Below are 15,174 nucleotides of genomic sequence, written 5' to 3'. Positions count from 1 at the left end.
TCAGACAAACAGCATCCATATATTAAGTTGCTATATTAGTTAGTACCTGTGATGACTACATCTGTGAGAATCTGACCATATAGAAGACTCCTATTTCTTTTACCAGGCAAATCTTCTTCCTCGTCCATATGATGGTAATGGATCAACCACAGGTCAATTTCTCCGAGCTCTGAGAAAAGACATATAAGTTGTATAAGTGTTCACATTGTTATTTATGTTTTTTAGTAAAAAGGGTAGAGACTTGCCGGCCTGTTCAAAAAAAAAAAAAAAAAGGGTAGAGACTTGCCGTGGTATCAGAAGTGCTTCTACACATGTGCTAGAGTAACAATTACTACTAAGAAAATAATTGATGAGCATTTTACAGTTCCAACTTCCTAGCTCCAATATTTTTAATACTATTTGACATTTTTTATAATTACTATTTGACATTTTGAAACTATGAATTGAATTTTTTTTGTGTTGTATCTATTAATGTGAATCACACTATGTTAGTGGACATCTTTTGAGAGCTAGAATGATAAATTTTCTAAATTATACACTTATATTCAGAATGGATGCACTAAATTAGAGAGGATTAGTAAGACAGGCAAGAGTAATACGACACTCATAATTACTATACATAATTATCCCTTCAAGTGATTAGCAAACCTACCATCATTGATTCACTGACCGGAGCTTTATGGTGAAATATAGCGCACACAGAGCCGCGGCTTTATAGTAAATTATCACGTTGCACCGGATACTCTCAAATTTGTTTTAAGGCCCAATTTAACTTGAAGCTTACAACTACGGGACAAGTGCCACCGATACTTGTACATACCTTGAGCCCCATGTGCAACCTAAGTTCCCACAAGCAGTCCATTTTCAGAACTTTTTTTGGTTCCTTTCTCAAACAATTCTTTTGAAACAAAATAAAAATCTATCACTTTGTAGTTCGTAGTGCAATCATAGTTGTAAAACAAAAATACCTTTCAGTCAAAATATCAAATCAAAGCACAATGAACTTGAGAGAGTCTTTACAAGACAAAAGTAAATTTTATGGGAACGACATCGATTTTTGGAGTCATCTGGAAGGTGGAAAGAAGCTACTAAAAACTTGAATGAAAATTTGATATAGTTAAGAAGATTTGTGTAACATCCCGGGCCCAGCCCAAAATGAAACCCAAGAGCTGCAGGCCCAAGTGAGTAAAATCCTACCCCAAAGCTCTCTCATTTCTTATAAAGGGACATCATTCCTAGGGATTCATCACAAGAGAGACAGCAAGCGAAGCCCTGCCCGATCAGAACCTCGCCGCCGCCGACCGCCGCCGCCTCCCGCCGCCGCCGACCGCCGCCGCCCGTTCGCCGCTCACCAACCGCCCCGCGTGCAGCCCGAGCCGTCGATCCCGAGCCCCCAGTCGTCGCCTCCTTGATTCCTTTTCTTGTAACCTTCTCAGATCTGAACCTTAAGGTAATCTAGATCCCTAATCTTCTAAGTCATTGGGTATGACCAGATCTGAACGTAAACCCATCTTCCCTCTTGTGAATCTTTATGGATCAGATCCGGAGAGGTGACCATCTTTTTTCCATTTCCTAGATCCAGATCTACCACTTCAAGAAACTAAGGTGAGGACTTGGATGTGAACTTATCTCTTGTTGAGTAACTGTAGACATAGTCCTTGGTGATGTGATCTAGATCTTATGTGTATGAATGATTTGCCACAAAATTTTTGTTATCAAATTGCAATCATTTGCCCCAAAATTTTGACCAGAAATAAATCTTCTTGACTTGACCAAGAGTTAAACAATTTTGTCTTAAGTAACTCTTCGGCTGGTAGTGTCCTTTTGCATGGTCGACGGTATCTGAATTGCCGTCAGATTGAAATATTATTCGACCATAACTTGTATTTTCTTGTTGGATCCTTCTTGGATAAATCCAAACACTGATTTTTTTTTTATTGGGCATAAGGCCTCCACGTTCTGCATCAGGTCCATTAGCTTCTCTCGGTCTAGAACTTCATGGATCAAACCGATAAGGCCCATAAAATGCCCATTAAGCCAAGTTATGATCAGTTGCTTAGCTTGTTCTTACGTTAAGCTCCTCGTTGAGACATATCTGCTGATCTGGATCGCATCACCGTAGATTGTAAATATGATGGTAAACTGTGTAATCCATCTGTAGTATGATATAGTATTTTAGTAGATAATAAATATTATTTTCATAGATTATTGGTACATGGGCAGATTTTGTGGTTCTGTGTAAGTGGATATATAGAAATCATTCGTTCATGAATTATACTTTAGTTCAGATCTTAAAGAAAGTTGTAGCCGGTTCATTCTGCGGTGGTAGAATAATTACCACTAGTTAAATTTCAGAGTCTACGAGCAACAAATATATATAGTTAATCGAAACTACTATCTACATGTTTGTAGACAGTAGATTTTGTTTTCTATTTTCCGTAGATCAAAAATGAAATTGTATTCTACTGATATTTAGTCAACCAAATTATTTTTCATATGATCTGTTTTTTGTTTATGTACATTTTATATAATTTTTTATTTTTTCTGACTGTTATAATAATTGATATGAATTTTTAAGGTTGACAAGAGGCATCTGAGTCTAAAAAAATTTAAAAAAATAATGACAAATGGACAAATTGTTATGTATTGGCAATTTTTTCTATTATTAATCAAAAGTGAACTCTAAGGGGGGTGTATTGAATCATGGATTTTAAAAGTTTAAGTGGATTTGGAAAAATATTGGAGTTTGAAGAGATTTGGACTAAATCTCATTTATATGGATGATTTAAAAAGAGAAAAAAGATTTTGGGTGAGATTTTCTCTTAAATTTCAGAGTACTTATTAGCAAAAAAAAAACATTTCAGAGTACTCTAGATCATTTGATATTATTAATCTATGTTGTTTCATTATTTTTTGAACAAATGACACATCGTTTACAAGACACGAGTTTGCTCCGTATCGTAACTCTCGCAAAGGGAAAACGAGGAAGACAATGTGGTTCATCAGATCATTGATAATGGAACTAACTGAATTTGCTCCTTACGAGAGAAAACCATTGAGGCTTCTCAAAGTTGGTAAAGAAAGAGGGCTCTTAAGGTTGCTAAGAGGAAGAGGGAGGATATGTCTAGTGTTCATGAGGTCTGGTGGAGGTGCTACTACTGAGAAGAAGAACTTCTGAACAAGTTACGGTTACACAGCTCCCACAACTGATTCATCTCATACCGAAACTCCTTCTCCCCAAGCTTACACTCACTCAAGTGCTTCACTGCAAGTGCTGAGCCATCAAGAAAAATCAGCTTATACGTTGTTCCTGTTTTAGTTGTAAGATAATGTTCTCAGAGCTGAAACCATTAGTTGCAGCCATCAAGTCCCCAAGCTTAACCTTAACCAAAGGCTTCTTAAACAAAGAGACTTGCGCTACCATATGGCTAAGTCTCTGCGCTAAGATATTAACTCCTTCGTTTTTAACTACTCTCTTTCTCGTATATACCATCAAACTCCAAACACACCAGCTGCAATATCAAAAAAAAGAAAAAAAAATTGATTCTCAGATCGTACCAAAGAGTTCATGAACCTACACTCAGCTAAACTAGGAGGAATCTCACCATCCAATTCATTATTAAACAGATCAAGGGACATCAAGAACGGTTACCAAGTACATAGCTTTGGAGGAATGTTACCAGACTATTGATTGCTAGATCGATCAAGCTTTTGTAAGCTACCATAATATTGAAAAGACTCTGGGATCCGACCAGATAAACCCATGTCTTAAAGCACGAGATTGATGACTATGTTCTCTTGATTGTTCCAACAAGACGCGCCGCCGAAATTTCATAATTTGAGAACTCTCTGAGGGTCGGTGAGAGAGGAATCAGGTCTGGATTCCTCGTAGGCATCTTATGTCATCTTCATCAGTAGCCATGGCGGGAGAAAAGCAGAGGAAGAAGAAGATGAACAGAGTAGCAATAATTGATAAAATGGAGAAGCTTTATGGGGTTTGAGATGATCTCCATGGATGAAGTGATCAGAGGTTATCTGGGTTTGGATTGAAATTAAAGTTTTGTATCTGCCAATGAAGTTGCAGAGAGACAATAAGTCTGCCATCAGTTGTCTTTTGTAAATATTTTCTTGTTCGTCTTTGGATAGATGTCGTGTTATTTTTATTTAGAAGTCTCTCCAAATAACACATGTAGAAGTAGGAGTTTCACAGCGACATTTTTAACTAAAAATGAACTCAAAGTATCCCCAAATCCCATTCATAGCTTTTTTATCAAAATAATGTTTACCTTTCAATAACATTGGATTTGATATAAGTTTTGTAAATGGTTAATTGAATAACAGGAGATTTGTGAGTGTTTCTAATGATTTTAGACAAATTTCATGTTTAATAACAGGTGATTTGAAAATATTTTTTAAAATCCTTAGTTGAATAACAGGAGATTTTAAAACAACTCTAAAACCTTTTAAAATCATAGTTTCAATACACCCCCCTAAGTCAAATTTCAGGACTTGGATCTTCGTGATTTGATTTGTGTGACTTGAAGAATAGTTTTTTTTAGTAAAACTATCAATTCTGGAAGAACTAACCACGTTAACAAGGGTTCTCGGGTTGGGTTGAGACTGGGTAGCTAAGTCCATTACAAAGAGGATGGTTGTTTGTAGTTTTTGAAATGGTTTTTGGTTTTTTGTTTTTGAAAAACTATTTTATTATCCAATTAGAATTATGGAAAATAGATTTCTTAGAATTTTTTTTTTAAAAACTAGTTTTTGAAATAACGGTTCGTGGAAATACCGTGGTCTATTGATCAAGGTTTAAAGGCTTCTGTATCCATGTCTGGGGTTCGAATCTCAGGCAACATAATTTCTACAGGAGGATTTCAATTTCCGGAAAAGGCAAATTATGCAGAAGATTAGAGAAAAAAGCTTACAAGAGAATTTTCAGTATGGTGCAAGAACTACTGTCAGGAATTGATTTCATAGGACGATTCAGGATGATGGAGTCAAGTGTAAATTCTCACAAGACATGTATTATTGTCGGCTCTAATATCATCTATGCAATGTTTTTCAGAATTTGTAATAACATAATTAACGAGACAAAAAATAACTGTTCAATTTGTAAAAAAACCAAAATATAGATTATATTAGTTTTACGGAAGAAGTTGGCGTTGGCTTTTGTATATTTTTATTTTTAGAAATTTTTAAATTTTAGTGACAACTCCTTCATTCTTATTGTATGATTATATTTCTTCCATTTACGTTCGCAAGAATCTACTCACCATTAAAATCTATAAACTTTATTAAAATAAAATAGTAAAAATTCCAAAGTCTAACAACGAAAGAGCAACAATATTTTAAATTGATTGATTGCTTGATATCATACTAAATTTATATGACGTGGTTATGTTTTGTTAAATTTTACACATATAATATTTTTTTATTTTTGTCATCATAATATTTTTTATAGTTAACCGTTAATGAATTATATTTGCACATTTTACTTAAAGTTTTATATATAGGTATTTCTGCAAATATCATATGTACACATTTCTAATTTAGAGTATATATATATATATATATATATAAATGTATGTTTAAACATAAAACTATTTTTGTAGTATATTTTTAAACATAGAATTATATTATTTCGTATTTGCTGTTTTTTATTTTAAAATAAGCATGTGTATTTTGGTAATAATATTTTATATTTTATTATTTACCAAATAAATATTTTACTATTAATAAAATGAAAATTAAACTTATTAATAACAAAATATCTATTCTATAACTAAAAGCAAAAAAATCAAAACTAGAAACAAAAATCTAAAATCATCATTCATGTTTTTCCAAAAACTAAAATCTAGTGCAAAATCATCACCTAAGTTTTACTTTCTTTTTAGAAAAAAAAAAAAAACTTGCTGAGCAAGATTTTTTGTGGAGTAATACGTGTGACAGTAGATGTTTCCCGGATCAAATAAATTAATAATCAAAACCCTAACTCCTCGGCACCAGCTCTCTTGGACCATGTCTCTCCTCCGCCGCGTAGTAAAAAATCCGACCGTATCAAAGGTTTCTAAGTTGTACGTACCTTACCCAGTGGGAAGAGACCCATCGTCACTCCCAAAAATAGATCCAAACAGCCATAACTGCATTGATAACCGCCCAATTTCTCTGCGCTACAGAGTATCGGCAATGATCGAGATGTCTAATCTCGACGAAGCCGCGAGTATCTCGCGCCTGGCTGTCTCTGAAGAATTACGTGCGAACAGAGACACTGTCTTCATCTGCAATTCCGTAATCGGAGCCATGTGCGAAGCCAAACGGTACGACGAAGCCCTCTCTATGTTCAATTACTTTTTCAACGAATGTCAAACCGTTCCAAACACGCTCTCTTGCAATCTCATCATGAAAGCACACTGCGACCAAGGTTGTGTCGACAAGGCTCTTGAGCTTTACCGTCACCTAGTCCTGGACGGACGCTCGTCTCCAGGGATGGAGACTTACGTGATACTCACGAAAGCCTTGGTTGATGCCAAAAGACTCGACGAAGCTTGTGATTTAGTGAGATCCATGGGGCGTTGTTATTTCATGGTCTACGACATCCTCATTCGCGGGTTTTTGGATGTAGGGAGATTCGTAGAGGCTAGCCAAATCTTCGAGGAACTGAAAGGATCACCTAACAACAGTAAACTCCCATGGAGAGACTATCACAAGGCAATTGCACTCTTTCAGGTTTCTTTTATTGAGTATTGGTTCAAGCAAGGCAAAGATGAGGAAGCTCGGGAGATTTGGGCGGTTTTGGATATGGCTGAACTACTGAACCCCATTGTTGGAAACAGGGTTTTGAAACTTCTTGTGGAGCACGGTAAGAAAACAGAGGCTTGGGAACTGTTCGAATTGATTAAAGGAATCTGCGATTCCGAGACTGTCGGCATAATGTTGAAGTCTTTTAGTGAAAAGACTATTATCCCTTTCAAATGTGTCGGGAAGACGTGTTATAGGACCATCATTGCTTGTCTCTGCGAACAAGGAAAAATGTCCGAGGCAGAGACATTCTTTGCTGTCATGTGTTACGACCTTGATAACATAGACGACGAATTGATGGCGTTGGGACCTGATGTCTCAACATTCAGAGCAATGATCAATGGATATGTTAAGGTTGGGAGACTCGATGATGCCATGAAGATGTTGGACAAGATGAAGATTTTAAATTTAAGAAAGCTTGCTATTCATCGAGCCAGCTAAAAAGAAAATTTGCATTCCTTTTTTTTTTTAAGACAATTATATTTTATTTTATTTAGTCATCCTTGACTTTTCTCACATCTCAACTCATCTTTCAGTTTTGCTATGCTTTTTTCCTCTTCTTTTTTTGTCTACGTAAACAACCATTCATTGACAAATCAAAATAATTACTCTTAACAAAAGTGAGTTTACAAGTGAAACTAACATCAACTTTTAACTATAAGAATCATGTCACGAATGTAGCCAGGAAGGATCAAATGAATAGAGATATAATATTAAAGCAACGAACGTCAAAGAGAAGTCTCTGAAACTTGCAGCGAAATAAAGAAAACGAGAGAATCAATGTTAGGTCAGAACTCAACCACGGATTTGAGCTTGAGTAGAGGCAGCAATTTGCTCAGCCCCAATATTAAAGTTTGCTAATAATATCTAGAATTAGATTCGGACATTAATTATGTATTTAAAAAAAGTTTCTCTTTTTTCTTTTAACTTGCTGAGCAAGATTTTGGTGGAGTCCCTGTTATTATTAATATATATATATATGTATTAGTGCCGTCGTCCAAAGCCCTAACCTGCTGAGGACGTAATGTCTATGATACGCCGCGTGATACTTGGTCGGCGGCCATACAGGACGGCGGTGCCAAGAAGAGCCAAGGACGTAATGTCAAATCCAGATTGCCGACCAATCACTCTAGGTTTCAGAGTGTGGTACCTCATCGCCTCCGTTGGCGACCTAGACACGGCGGCGGAGTACGCTCGTTTGGCTGCATTCAGTAGAATAAAAGGGGAAGCGACGGAGAGTACATGTGAATTAATCATCCGAAGCATGTGTCTGCATAAAAGGCACAAGGACGCGTACGATCTCTACGATTTCTTCTTCAACAAGCATAAGCTTATACCCACCAACAACTGCTGCAACTGCATCATCGAGTCTCGTTTTCAACAAGGTCTTGTTGACGAAGCTCTTGATTTCCACCGATCCATCATATCCCGCGGTTACCCAAACGAGGATACTCTCAGGGTCTTGACCAAAGGGTTAGTTCAATGCGGTCGACTGGACCAAGCCAAAGCATTTCTTAAGGCCGAGAAATTCCCGTATAGCAACCGGCCTGATCACGTGGCGTTCAACAATCTGATTCAAGGGTTTTTGGACATTGGGAATTTGGACAAGGCCAATCTTGTCTTGGACGAGTTCAAACGGGCTTGGTCTGATTGGTCTGATTTTGCCCTTTCCTGGCATAAACCTAATTCTCTCTCTTTACAATATGAACAAAAGGTGGCTTTCCTCATGACGACATTCATGGAGTACTGGTTCAAGCAAGGTAAAGAGATGGAAGCTATGAAGTGCTACGAGCGTTGTGTGGTAGCAAACAAGCTCCCTGTTCGTTCAGACACTGGCAGCGCCCTTTTAAAAATTTTGCTCAAGTACGGTAAAAAAACTCATGCTTGGGCACTGTACCATGACATGTTTGATCAAAGTCAAAGTGGGATAAGTTGCCTACGCTTAGACTCTGGCACGGTTAAGAAAATGGTGGACGAGTGTTTTGATATTGGTCGGTGTAGCCAGGCAATCGAGACCTACAACAAGGCGAGAACCAATAACAAATTCTTAGATAACACATACATTATCACAAGGTGTTGCGAAAACGGCATGTTGTCGGAAGCAGAGTCTCTGTTTGCTGTTTCACTTGGTCGTGGTTTCGGCGGCGCTGACGTTGCCATTTTCAAAACAATGATCGCTTCATATCTCAATGCTGGTCGAGTCGATGATGCTTTAAAGACCTCCAACATGATGATTGATTCGAGTCTAATAGAGGTCTCCAAACTGTTTTGACTATGTTCTTCATCACCTGCTTGCTCTTTTTTTTTTTATTGTCCTTTATCTTGTTCTCAAGATATATATGTCTTGGATATTTTTTTGTATTCTTTCTTTAGTTGTTTTGGATCGTGAATCAACGTACGTATGATCCTCCATTTATTTTCTTCACTTTTAGCAACTAAAAACTAGAAATTCTACTGCAAAACTATAATCTCTTTATAACATCCACAGTCATTCATACATGTACCAAAATCGTCGTTGCAGCTTCTCATGTCATGTTGAAATAGATTTTTGATTCTTTACAAATGACTAAGGTTCAATGTTTTTTTTTAAAGTGTGTTGGTTCATAAAAATACAAGCCAACAAAAGGTGCCCTTACATTTAAGGTTCAGCTCTTTTTTATATAAAAAAGTGTGTTGGTTCATAAAAATACAAACCAAAAGTAAAATAGATAAATGAAATATTTTTTCTGTGGTTCTAATGGTAAAAACCATCATGTGACCCCATAATATCCCAAGTTCAAGCCCTTCTTAATGCATATTTATTTATTTTTTCAAAAAAAAAAAGTAAAATAAATGAATGAATGGATGAACTGTTTAACGTACTTTTTAACGGACTGGACTCTCCACGAAAGAAAGTGCAGGTTCTACGCGTTGACACTTCCTTTGCTGTGACTAGTGACTACCGAACACAAACTCAAGCTAAATTACATTCTTTCAATTACAAACTCAATACTACTAAAGCGCTGCTTCTAATGTATATCGACTGATTCGCGACGTACGTTGGACATGAACGGACCACACCACACGGGGTTGATTAGAGCGTGTCTCTTTTTTAACTGGCGCACAGTACAGAAACACCGATTCGCCGTCGGCACGGCACACATCACAAACAAAGCTTTTAGATTTTTTTTTAGTTTAAAATATTAATTTACGAGTCAAATGTTGTTTAAAGAGATGATGTCCAATCCTCACTCGCGTACGCCAAAAGCGATTCTGTTTGCGCGTGTTTGTCACGAATCACTTGTCTCACATAGATCTGGACATTTTAATCTGGATCCAAAGATCCGAACCGAAAATTTATAAATACCTTTTGGGTCTAATTTTGTTAGACAGGAATAACTGAAGAAAAGCTTCCTAGTCTCTCACATAGAAACACTTTGCTCAATATTGTAGCTTGCGTAGTAAGTCATTTAAAACTTGGTCAGAGCTTTCGATGACCGGACCTCATTTGCTTAATAAATAGAGTCGATTGAGCTGGCAAGCTTTTCGTTGACATAAAAAAAAAAGACGACCGGAGATATTATATGTTCTTAGATTTCAACATGATACCAGCTAACAACTAGTTATGGAGAAAAATAACTAAATAATACTAATTACTAGTGTCTTAACAAATTCCATAACTTTCCTTCCTTTTGACAAATCTATAGATGCCTTGCTCCACAAGCATCTCTCCTTCACGTAGCTCTCTTTGGACATCTCATCCCAAACCCACGCTTCAACTTCTCAATCCTAAGACCATCCCCAACAAAACCGAACATATATCAGATAAAGCTTTCTTGTGAAAGAGGAAAGAGCAAGAAGAGGCTTACGTGGGGGCAAGTTTGCCAAGGCAATCAAGCTCTTCACCAGTGTCTTCATCTATAACTCTACCAGTAATGTCGACAATGTATGATCTATCTCTGTCTGGAGGTAAACCTCTACCCGCAAGCAACTCCAAATCTTTACGGTGAAGCTCTCTTCCGTTCACAAACACTCCTGTAGTTCCACCTGCACAGTTCTCTGGCACTGGGAAGTTCAGCTCTTCTATGAATGGCTGCACCAACAACAACAACAAATCTTTAGATACAAACACATTGACAAGAAGCAAATATCAAAATTTGTGTTAAAAATTACCGGTACTATTCCAAGACCTGGACCTCCCATAACTCCCCAGAATCCAGCTCTGTAATCATACCTAGAATAGAGTCAAAATGTTATAACATGATCATATAATAGAGTCAAAATGTTATAACATGATCATATTATAATAGAGTCAGTGTTATAACATGATCATATAATAGTCAAAATGTTATAACATGATCATATAATAGAGTCAAAATGTTATAACATGATCATATAATAGAGTCAAAATGTTATACCAGTAGTTTCCTGGCTGAATGGCTCCGGCTTGCTTCTCTGCTTTTCTCAGCATACGTTCTGTTAAAGTATGTCCATTTATAGAAACATTGCTTCTGTGCCCTTCATCGTTCTGAATAGACTTGGTCAGATCCTTGAAGCTCTTCTTCACAATGCTGGCGAACCCGTTCTTCTTTGATCTTTGATGATGTTGATGATCTTTAGATACTCCACCGTTGTGATGAGAGTAGTCGTTGAAAGAAACCTCCATCTCACTTGCAAGCGAGACCTCCTTCATGGAGTTCTGTCTCATCGTCTTACTCAGCGTCACCCTCTCCTGTTCCGAACTAAAGCTGCGGCTTCCTGCTCCAGATCTCTCGTGGTTGATTGAAGAGTAGTTAACAAAGTTCTCGTGAAGAGGCGAGGAGCCAAGTGGTTTAGCTGTTAGACTGTCTGAGCTTAGCTCGTCGTCCTCCGAGAGGCTAGCGGAATGAGAACGAACGATCTGCACGTCTTGAGACTTATCTGGCTCATCGTCTAACGAATGAAACACGTAACCAAGAAGATCATAGTCGTCAGAAGTGTAGTCCGCAGCCACACGAGAAGCATCTCCTCCTTGTCTCGTTGGAGCTGCGTTGTTTGCTGCAGAGAGAACAAACTTGTTGTTCACAACAGACAGATCAATCAAACAAGAGCACGCGCCACACCTCATCTTCATCTCTTTCTTCCCACCTCCTCCACCTCCACCTCCAGCTTCAGGTTTCTTCGGCAGCTGAAGAAGCTCAAAGCAGTTCTGACACGTTATGAACGGAGCACCACCTGCCAAGGGGCGGATATGACGAGATCCACCTGATAACACAACCTTAGCAGGACGAATACGCGAAAGAGAGTCAATCTGAGGCCATCTTCCATGAGGAGGCTGATGATGATGCAGAAGACCACGAGAAGCAGCAGCAGGGTAGGTGGTTCTAGGGTTATGCGGTGGAGCAAAACCCATAACGCTCTCAGGAGGATAAAAGCCAGCGTTGTAAGGTGCGTCAGGGATCACCGAACCTCTCCAACAGTGGTAACAAGTGCAAGAGGAGTGATGAAACGGCCCGTTTTGCTGAGGGTATGCGTCGAAGAGATCGTTGTTATTATTACCAAGATACTGTCCTCCTCCTCCGGAGAAGTAAGGAGGAGGAGGTCCTCTTCCATAAGAAGGATGCATCAGACCATGATGGTGTTGGTGCATAGAGACATCATTGTTGTAAGGTTCAGGATGGTAATAAGAAGGACCTGTTCCGGAACTGTAAAACCGAACCGGAGGAGCCTTGTTAGGAGGAAGAACCTGTTCTTTAGGTTTGTTGTCACCAGCGACATTGCAAGACTGAACGAGCTGTTCTTTGAGTTTATCCAACTGTCTGAGAAGTCCAGCTCGGTCTTGCTCGATAGCTTCACGGCTCTGGTCGTTAGGACCAGAAGAAGTGCCCTCATCAGAGAGTTGAGGAGGATACATTGAAGTGGACAGTCTGTTGTTGTTGATGACACCATCAGAGTCACATCTCTTGGTTGTTCTTTTCCTAAACCGATCTAAACCGGATTCTTGTCTCCCGGATTGAGATTTAGGGTCATCTTTATCACATAACGTAGAGCTGTTAACGGCTGCATCAAAAGCTTTGGTTTTTGAACCGGGATCACTCTCGACGGCGACTGGGATGGTTAGCTGGTGTCTCAAAGAAGGAGAGGTTGGTGTAATAACATCAGAGTCAGATGAGGAGGTTTGACTAGCTTTCTCAGGGGAGCTAGTAGAAGAGTTAACCGAAACTGGTTTGGCTTTATCTTCCCCGGACTTGTCTGAAACCGAATCTACTTCACGCTCCTTGATTTTTGCTGTTTTGTAAGTAAAACAAAGTCTCTTTAGAGAAGTACATAAATAAACATAAAACTACTTAAATTTTTGAATTTTTAAAAAGACAGATCAGAAGCTGATAAACTCTTCTGTCTTAAGAACATCAAAAACAAGAACTTAAAAATCTCAAAAAACAAGAAATTTCTGAACATTGATACTACCAAAAAGCACTTTATTGTTGATTTATTGGGAGCTCAGAAGTTACCACGAAGGACGGTGAAGCAGCCACCGCATTGGAAGAAAGGGGAATCTTCAGGCTCTGATAAGAGATTCTCGCACTTTGGACAACGAACTAGTCTTAGTTTGGTCGGCTCAGCCATCACTTATCTTTGGAGGAAACGAAAAACCTGAGAGAGAAATTAAAAGGAGAAGGAGAGAATGGCTTCTCACTGAGTTCTAATAAGAGAGAATAAAAAGGAAACAGTTTTGAAGAAAATAAAACATTAATTAGAAAAAGAAAAAAAAGACAGAACCTTTAGCTCAGAGGTTTCTTCTTGATTTGGTTTTTAAGCTTCTCGATCCCTTCTTTTGTAGCTTGGTTTTCTCGGAAAACCCAAAACCAAAATGGGAAGAAGAGAAAATCACAAAGAGAAAAAGACAGAGGAAAATGCTGTCTGAGAGATAAAAATCATAACTTTAGAGTAAAAAAGAAAAAGGTAAGTAAACTTGTGAATCTCTCTCTCTCTCTCTCACACTCTGTTTGCCTTTTATGGTTACTTGTTCTCTAGTTTGGTCTTGTTGGGAGGAAGAAAAATACTCTTCTGGGTTTTAGCTATGTTTCTGCAATTCTCGCTCCTTTTCACACGGTACTAGCAGACAAGAGTATATAAATATAATCTCACTCACTTGGGTAAAAAAGAAATAAATAAACGGCGTTCGTTAAAACGACTGCGTTTAGTAGTGAGCGTTTACTACTAGTTTCAATTATTCTTCTCCCCCTCTGAGCTGTGACGCAACCCCACTCTAACCAAACGGAGCATCCACTCTGAGTTCCGTCTAATCTTTCTGCCGTCTGTACATTTATGCTGCTGACCTGTACGTTTTTACCACTTCTTTGGTTTTTCAATAATAATAACGTTGTGAAAAGATACAAAATGATTGGTTTTTAGATAAATTTTTTGCATGTATATATGTTTTAATGGTTCATGGAGCTTTTATATGTTTATCTTTTTTTCTCAGTGGACAATGTACAGCATATAGATAGAGACCAACACTAAGAATTATTTGGCAGAAGAAAAAAATAACAATCAAGAATTACCAAACTATAAAGAAAAGGAAGAAGTTTTGCTTTTGCTTTTTATAACAACCATAGAGTATATGTAATAGCTTTTCTTTTTAGCTTCGATGTCAGCGACCACTGAGGTAAAAAAGAAAAGCAGGGTTTTGGCCTTTGTTAAAAGATGTGACAGACTACTATTTTTGAAAAATATTTATAGCATTTTCATAAATTAGAGCAAAATAACAACAATAAGAAGTAAAAAAGATAAAGAAAAAATTAGATGGCAATAAAAGGAAATATTCGTAAATTAAAGGGTAAAGTAGAAAGAAACGTTAAATAAAAATGGCCCATGTGTACATATAGTGGGACCTGATATCACACCAAACGAACCACCAATGTAGGCCCACTTTCCTGATTTCTTTGTGGGAATATAACTCACATTTTTCTTCGGTGTGCTTCTTTTGACTGTTTTTTTAATGACTTTTACTTTAAAGTGATCTCATCTTTACTTACTAACCACAGACGAAGAAGTGAGCATTATTTACTTATCTTTTATATCTTTTTTCAATCTTCTTACATCTTCATTACAATACATTCTTACTTTGATTTTAACAAGAGTAATTTACTTTGATTTTAATAAGAGTAACTAGATTCTAACCCGTCCTTCAAAGAGCGGATATATTTTTTGATATACACTTTTTAATATTTTTTGTTGGAAAAAATATTTTACGTAATGAAATTTATGATTTTTAATAAATGATCTATTTTAAATTTTTATGAAACTTATCTTAAATTTATCTATGTGACTTATTTTCTTTTATTTTAAATATGACTAAACTTTTGAAGACTCCAAATAATTATGATATGTATTATGAGTTTGTTTATTTAA

General features: G+C 37.3%; 3 protein-coding genes and 1 long non-coding RNA gene across 4 annotated transcripts; 2 read left to right on the top strand and 2 right to left on the bottom strand.

Annotated features, from left to right (window-relative positions):
- Positions 1-2,878: 2,878 nt before the first annotated feature.
- LOC130512744 (uncharacterized) lies at positions 2,879-4,345 on the bottom strand. The gene is made up of 2 exons (XR_008946332.1): positions 3,349-4,345; positions 2,879-3,274 (listed from the first exon to the last, which is right to left on the bottom strand). It is a non-coding gene; the product is annotated as an uncharacterized LOC130512744 (long non-coding RNA).
- A 1,661-nt stretch (positions 4,346-6,006) lies between these two features.
- Positions 6,007-7,317, top strand: LOC108856958 (pentatricopeptide repeat-containing protein At3g60960, mitochondrial-like). The gene has a single exon (XM_018630867.2). It carries the CDS (start codon positions 6,022-6,024, stop codon positions 7,240-7,242), a length of 1,221 nt encoding a protein of 406 aa, XP_018486369.2. The 5' UTR covers positions 6,007-6,021; the 3' UTR covers positions 7,243-7,317.
- Positions 7,318-7,785: 468 nt separating this feature from the next.
- LOC108860784 (pentatricopeptide repeat-containing protein At3g60980, mitochondrial-like) lies at positions 7,786-9,127 on the top strand. Its single transcript, XM_018634636.2, has one exon. It carries the CDS (start codon positions 7,826-7,828, stop codon positions 9,071-9,073), a length of 1,248 nt encoding a protein of 415 aa, XP_018490138.1. The 5' UTR covers positions 7,786-7,825; the 3' UTR covers positions 9,074-9,127.
- Positions 9,128-10,309: 1,182 nt separating this feature from the next.
- Positions 10,310-13,870, bottom strand: LOC108839118 (protein ENHANCED DISEASE RESISTANCE 4). The gene is made up of 6 exons (XM_056986140.1): positions 13,540-13,870; positions 13,272-13,413; positions 11,199-13,047; positions 10,954-11,014; positions 10,650-10,873; positions 10,310-10,569 (listed from the first exon to the last, which is right to left on the bottom strand). The coding sequence occupies exons 2-6, from the start codon at positions 13,384-13,386 to the stop codon at positions 10,515-10,517; spliced, it is 2,304 nt and encodes a 767-aa protein (XP_056842120.1). The 5' UTR covers positions 13,387-13,413; positions 13,540-13,870; the 3' UTR covers positions 10,310-10,514.
- Positions 13,871-15,174: the final 1,304 nt, after the last annotated feature.

Source organism: Raphanus sativus, chromosome 5, assembly GCF_000801105.2.
Source record: "Raphanus sativus cultivar WK10039 chromosome 5, ASM80110v3, whole genome shotgun sequence".
Taxonomy (NCBI): Eukaryota; Viridiplantae; Streptophyta; class Magnoliopsida; order Brassicales; family Brassicaceae; genus Raphanus; species Raphanus sativus.
Note: the sequence above shows the minus strand (reverse complement) of the source record. Positions and strands in the feature narration are given on the sequence as shown.

What these genes read in the sequence shown, in the direction of transcription:
- LOC108856958 (XM_018630867.2), top strand. Translation starts at nt 6,022, where the DNA reads ATGTCTCTCCTCCGCCGCGTAGTAAAAAATCCGACCGTATCAAAGGTT.
- LOC108860784 (XM_018634636.2), top strand. Translation starts at nt 7,826, where the DNA reads ATGTCTATGATACGCCGCGTGATACTTGGTCGGCGGCCATACAGGACG.
- LOC108839118 (XM_056986140.1), bottom strand. Translation starts at nt 13,386, where the DNA reads ATGGCTGAGCCGACCAAACTAAGACTAGTTCGTTGTCCAAAGTGCGAG. An exon ending in CTGCTTCACCGTCCTTCGTG is followed by an intron (nt 13,048 to 13,271) that starts GTAACTTCTGAG and finishes CTTACAAAACAG; the next exon opens with CAAAAATCAAGGAGCGTGAA. An exon ending in CAGGTCTTGGAATAGTACCG is followed by an intron (nt 10,874 to 10,953) that starts GTAATTTTTAAC and finishes TTGTTGGTGCAG; the next exon opens with CCATTCATAGAAGAGCTGAA.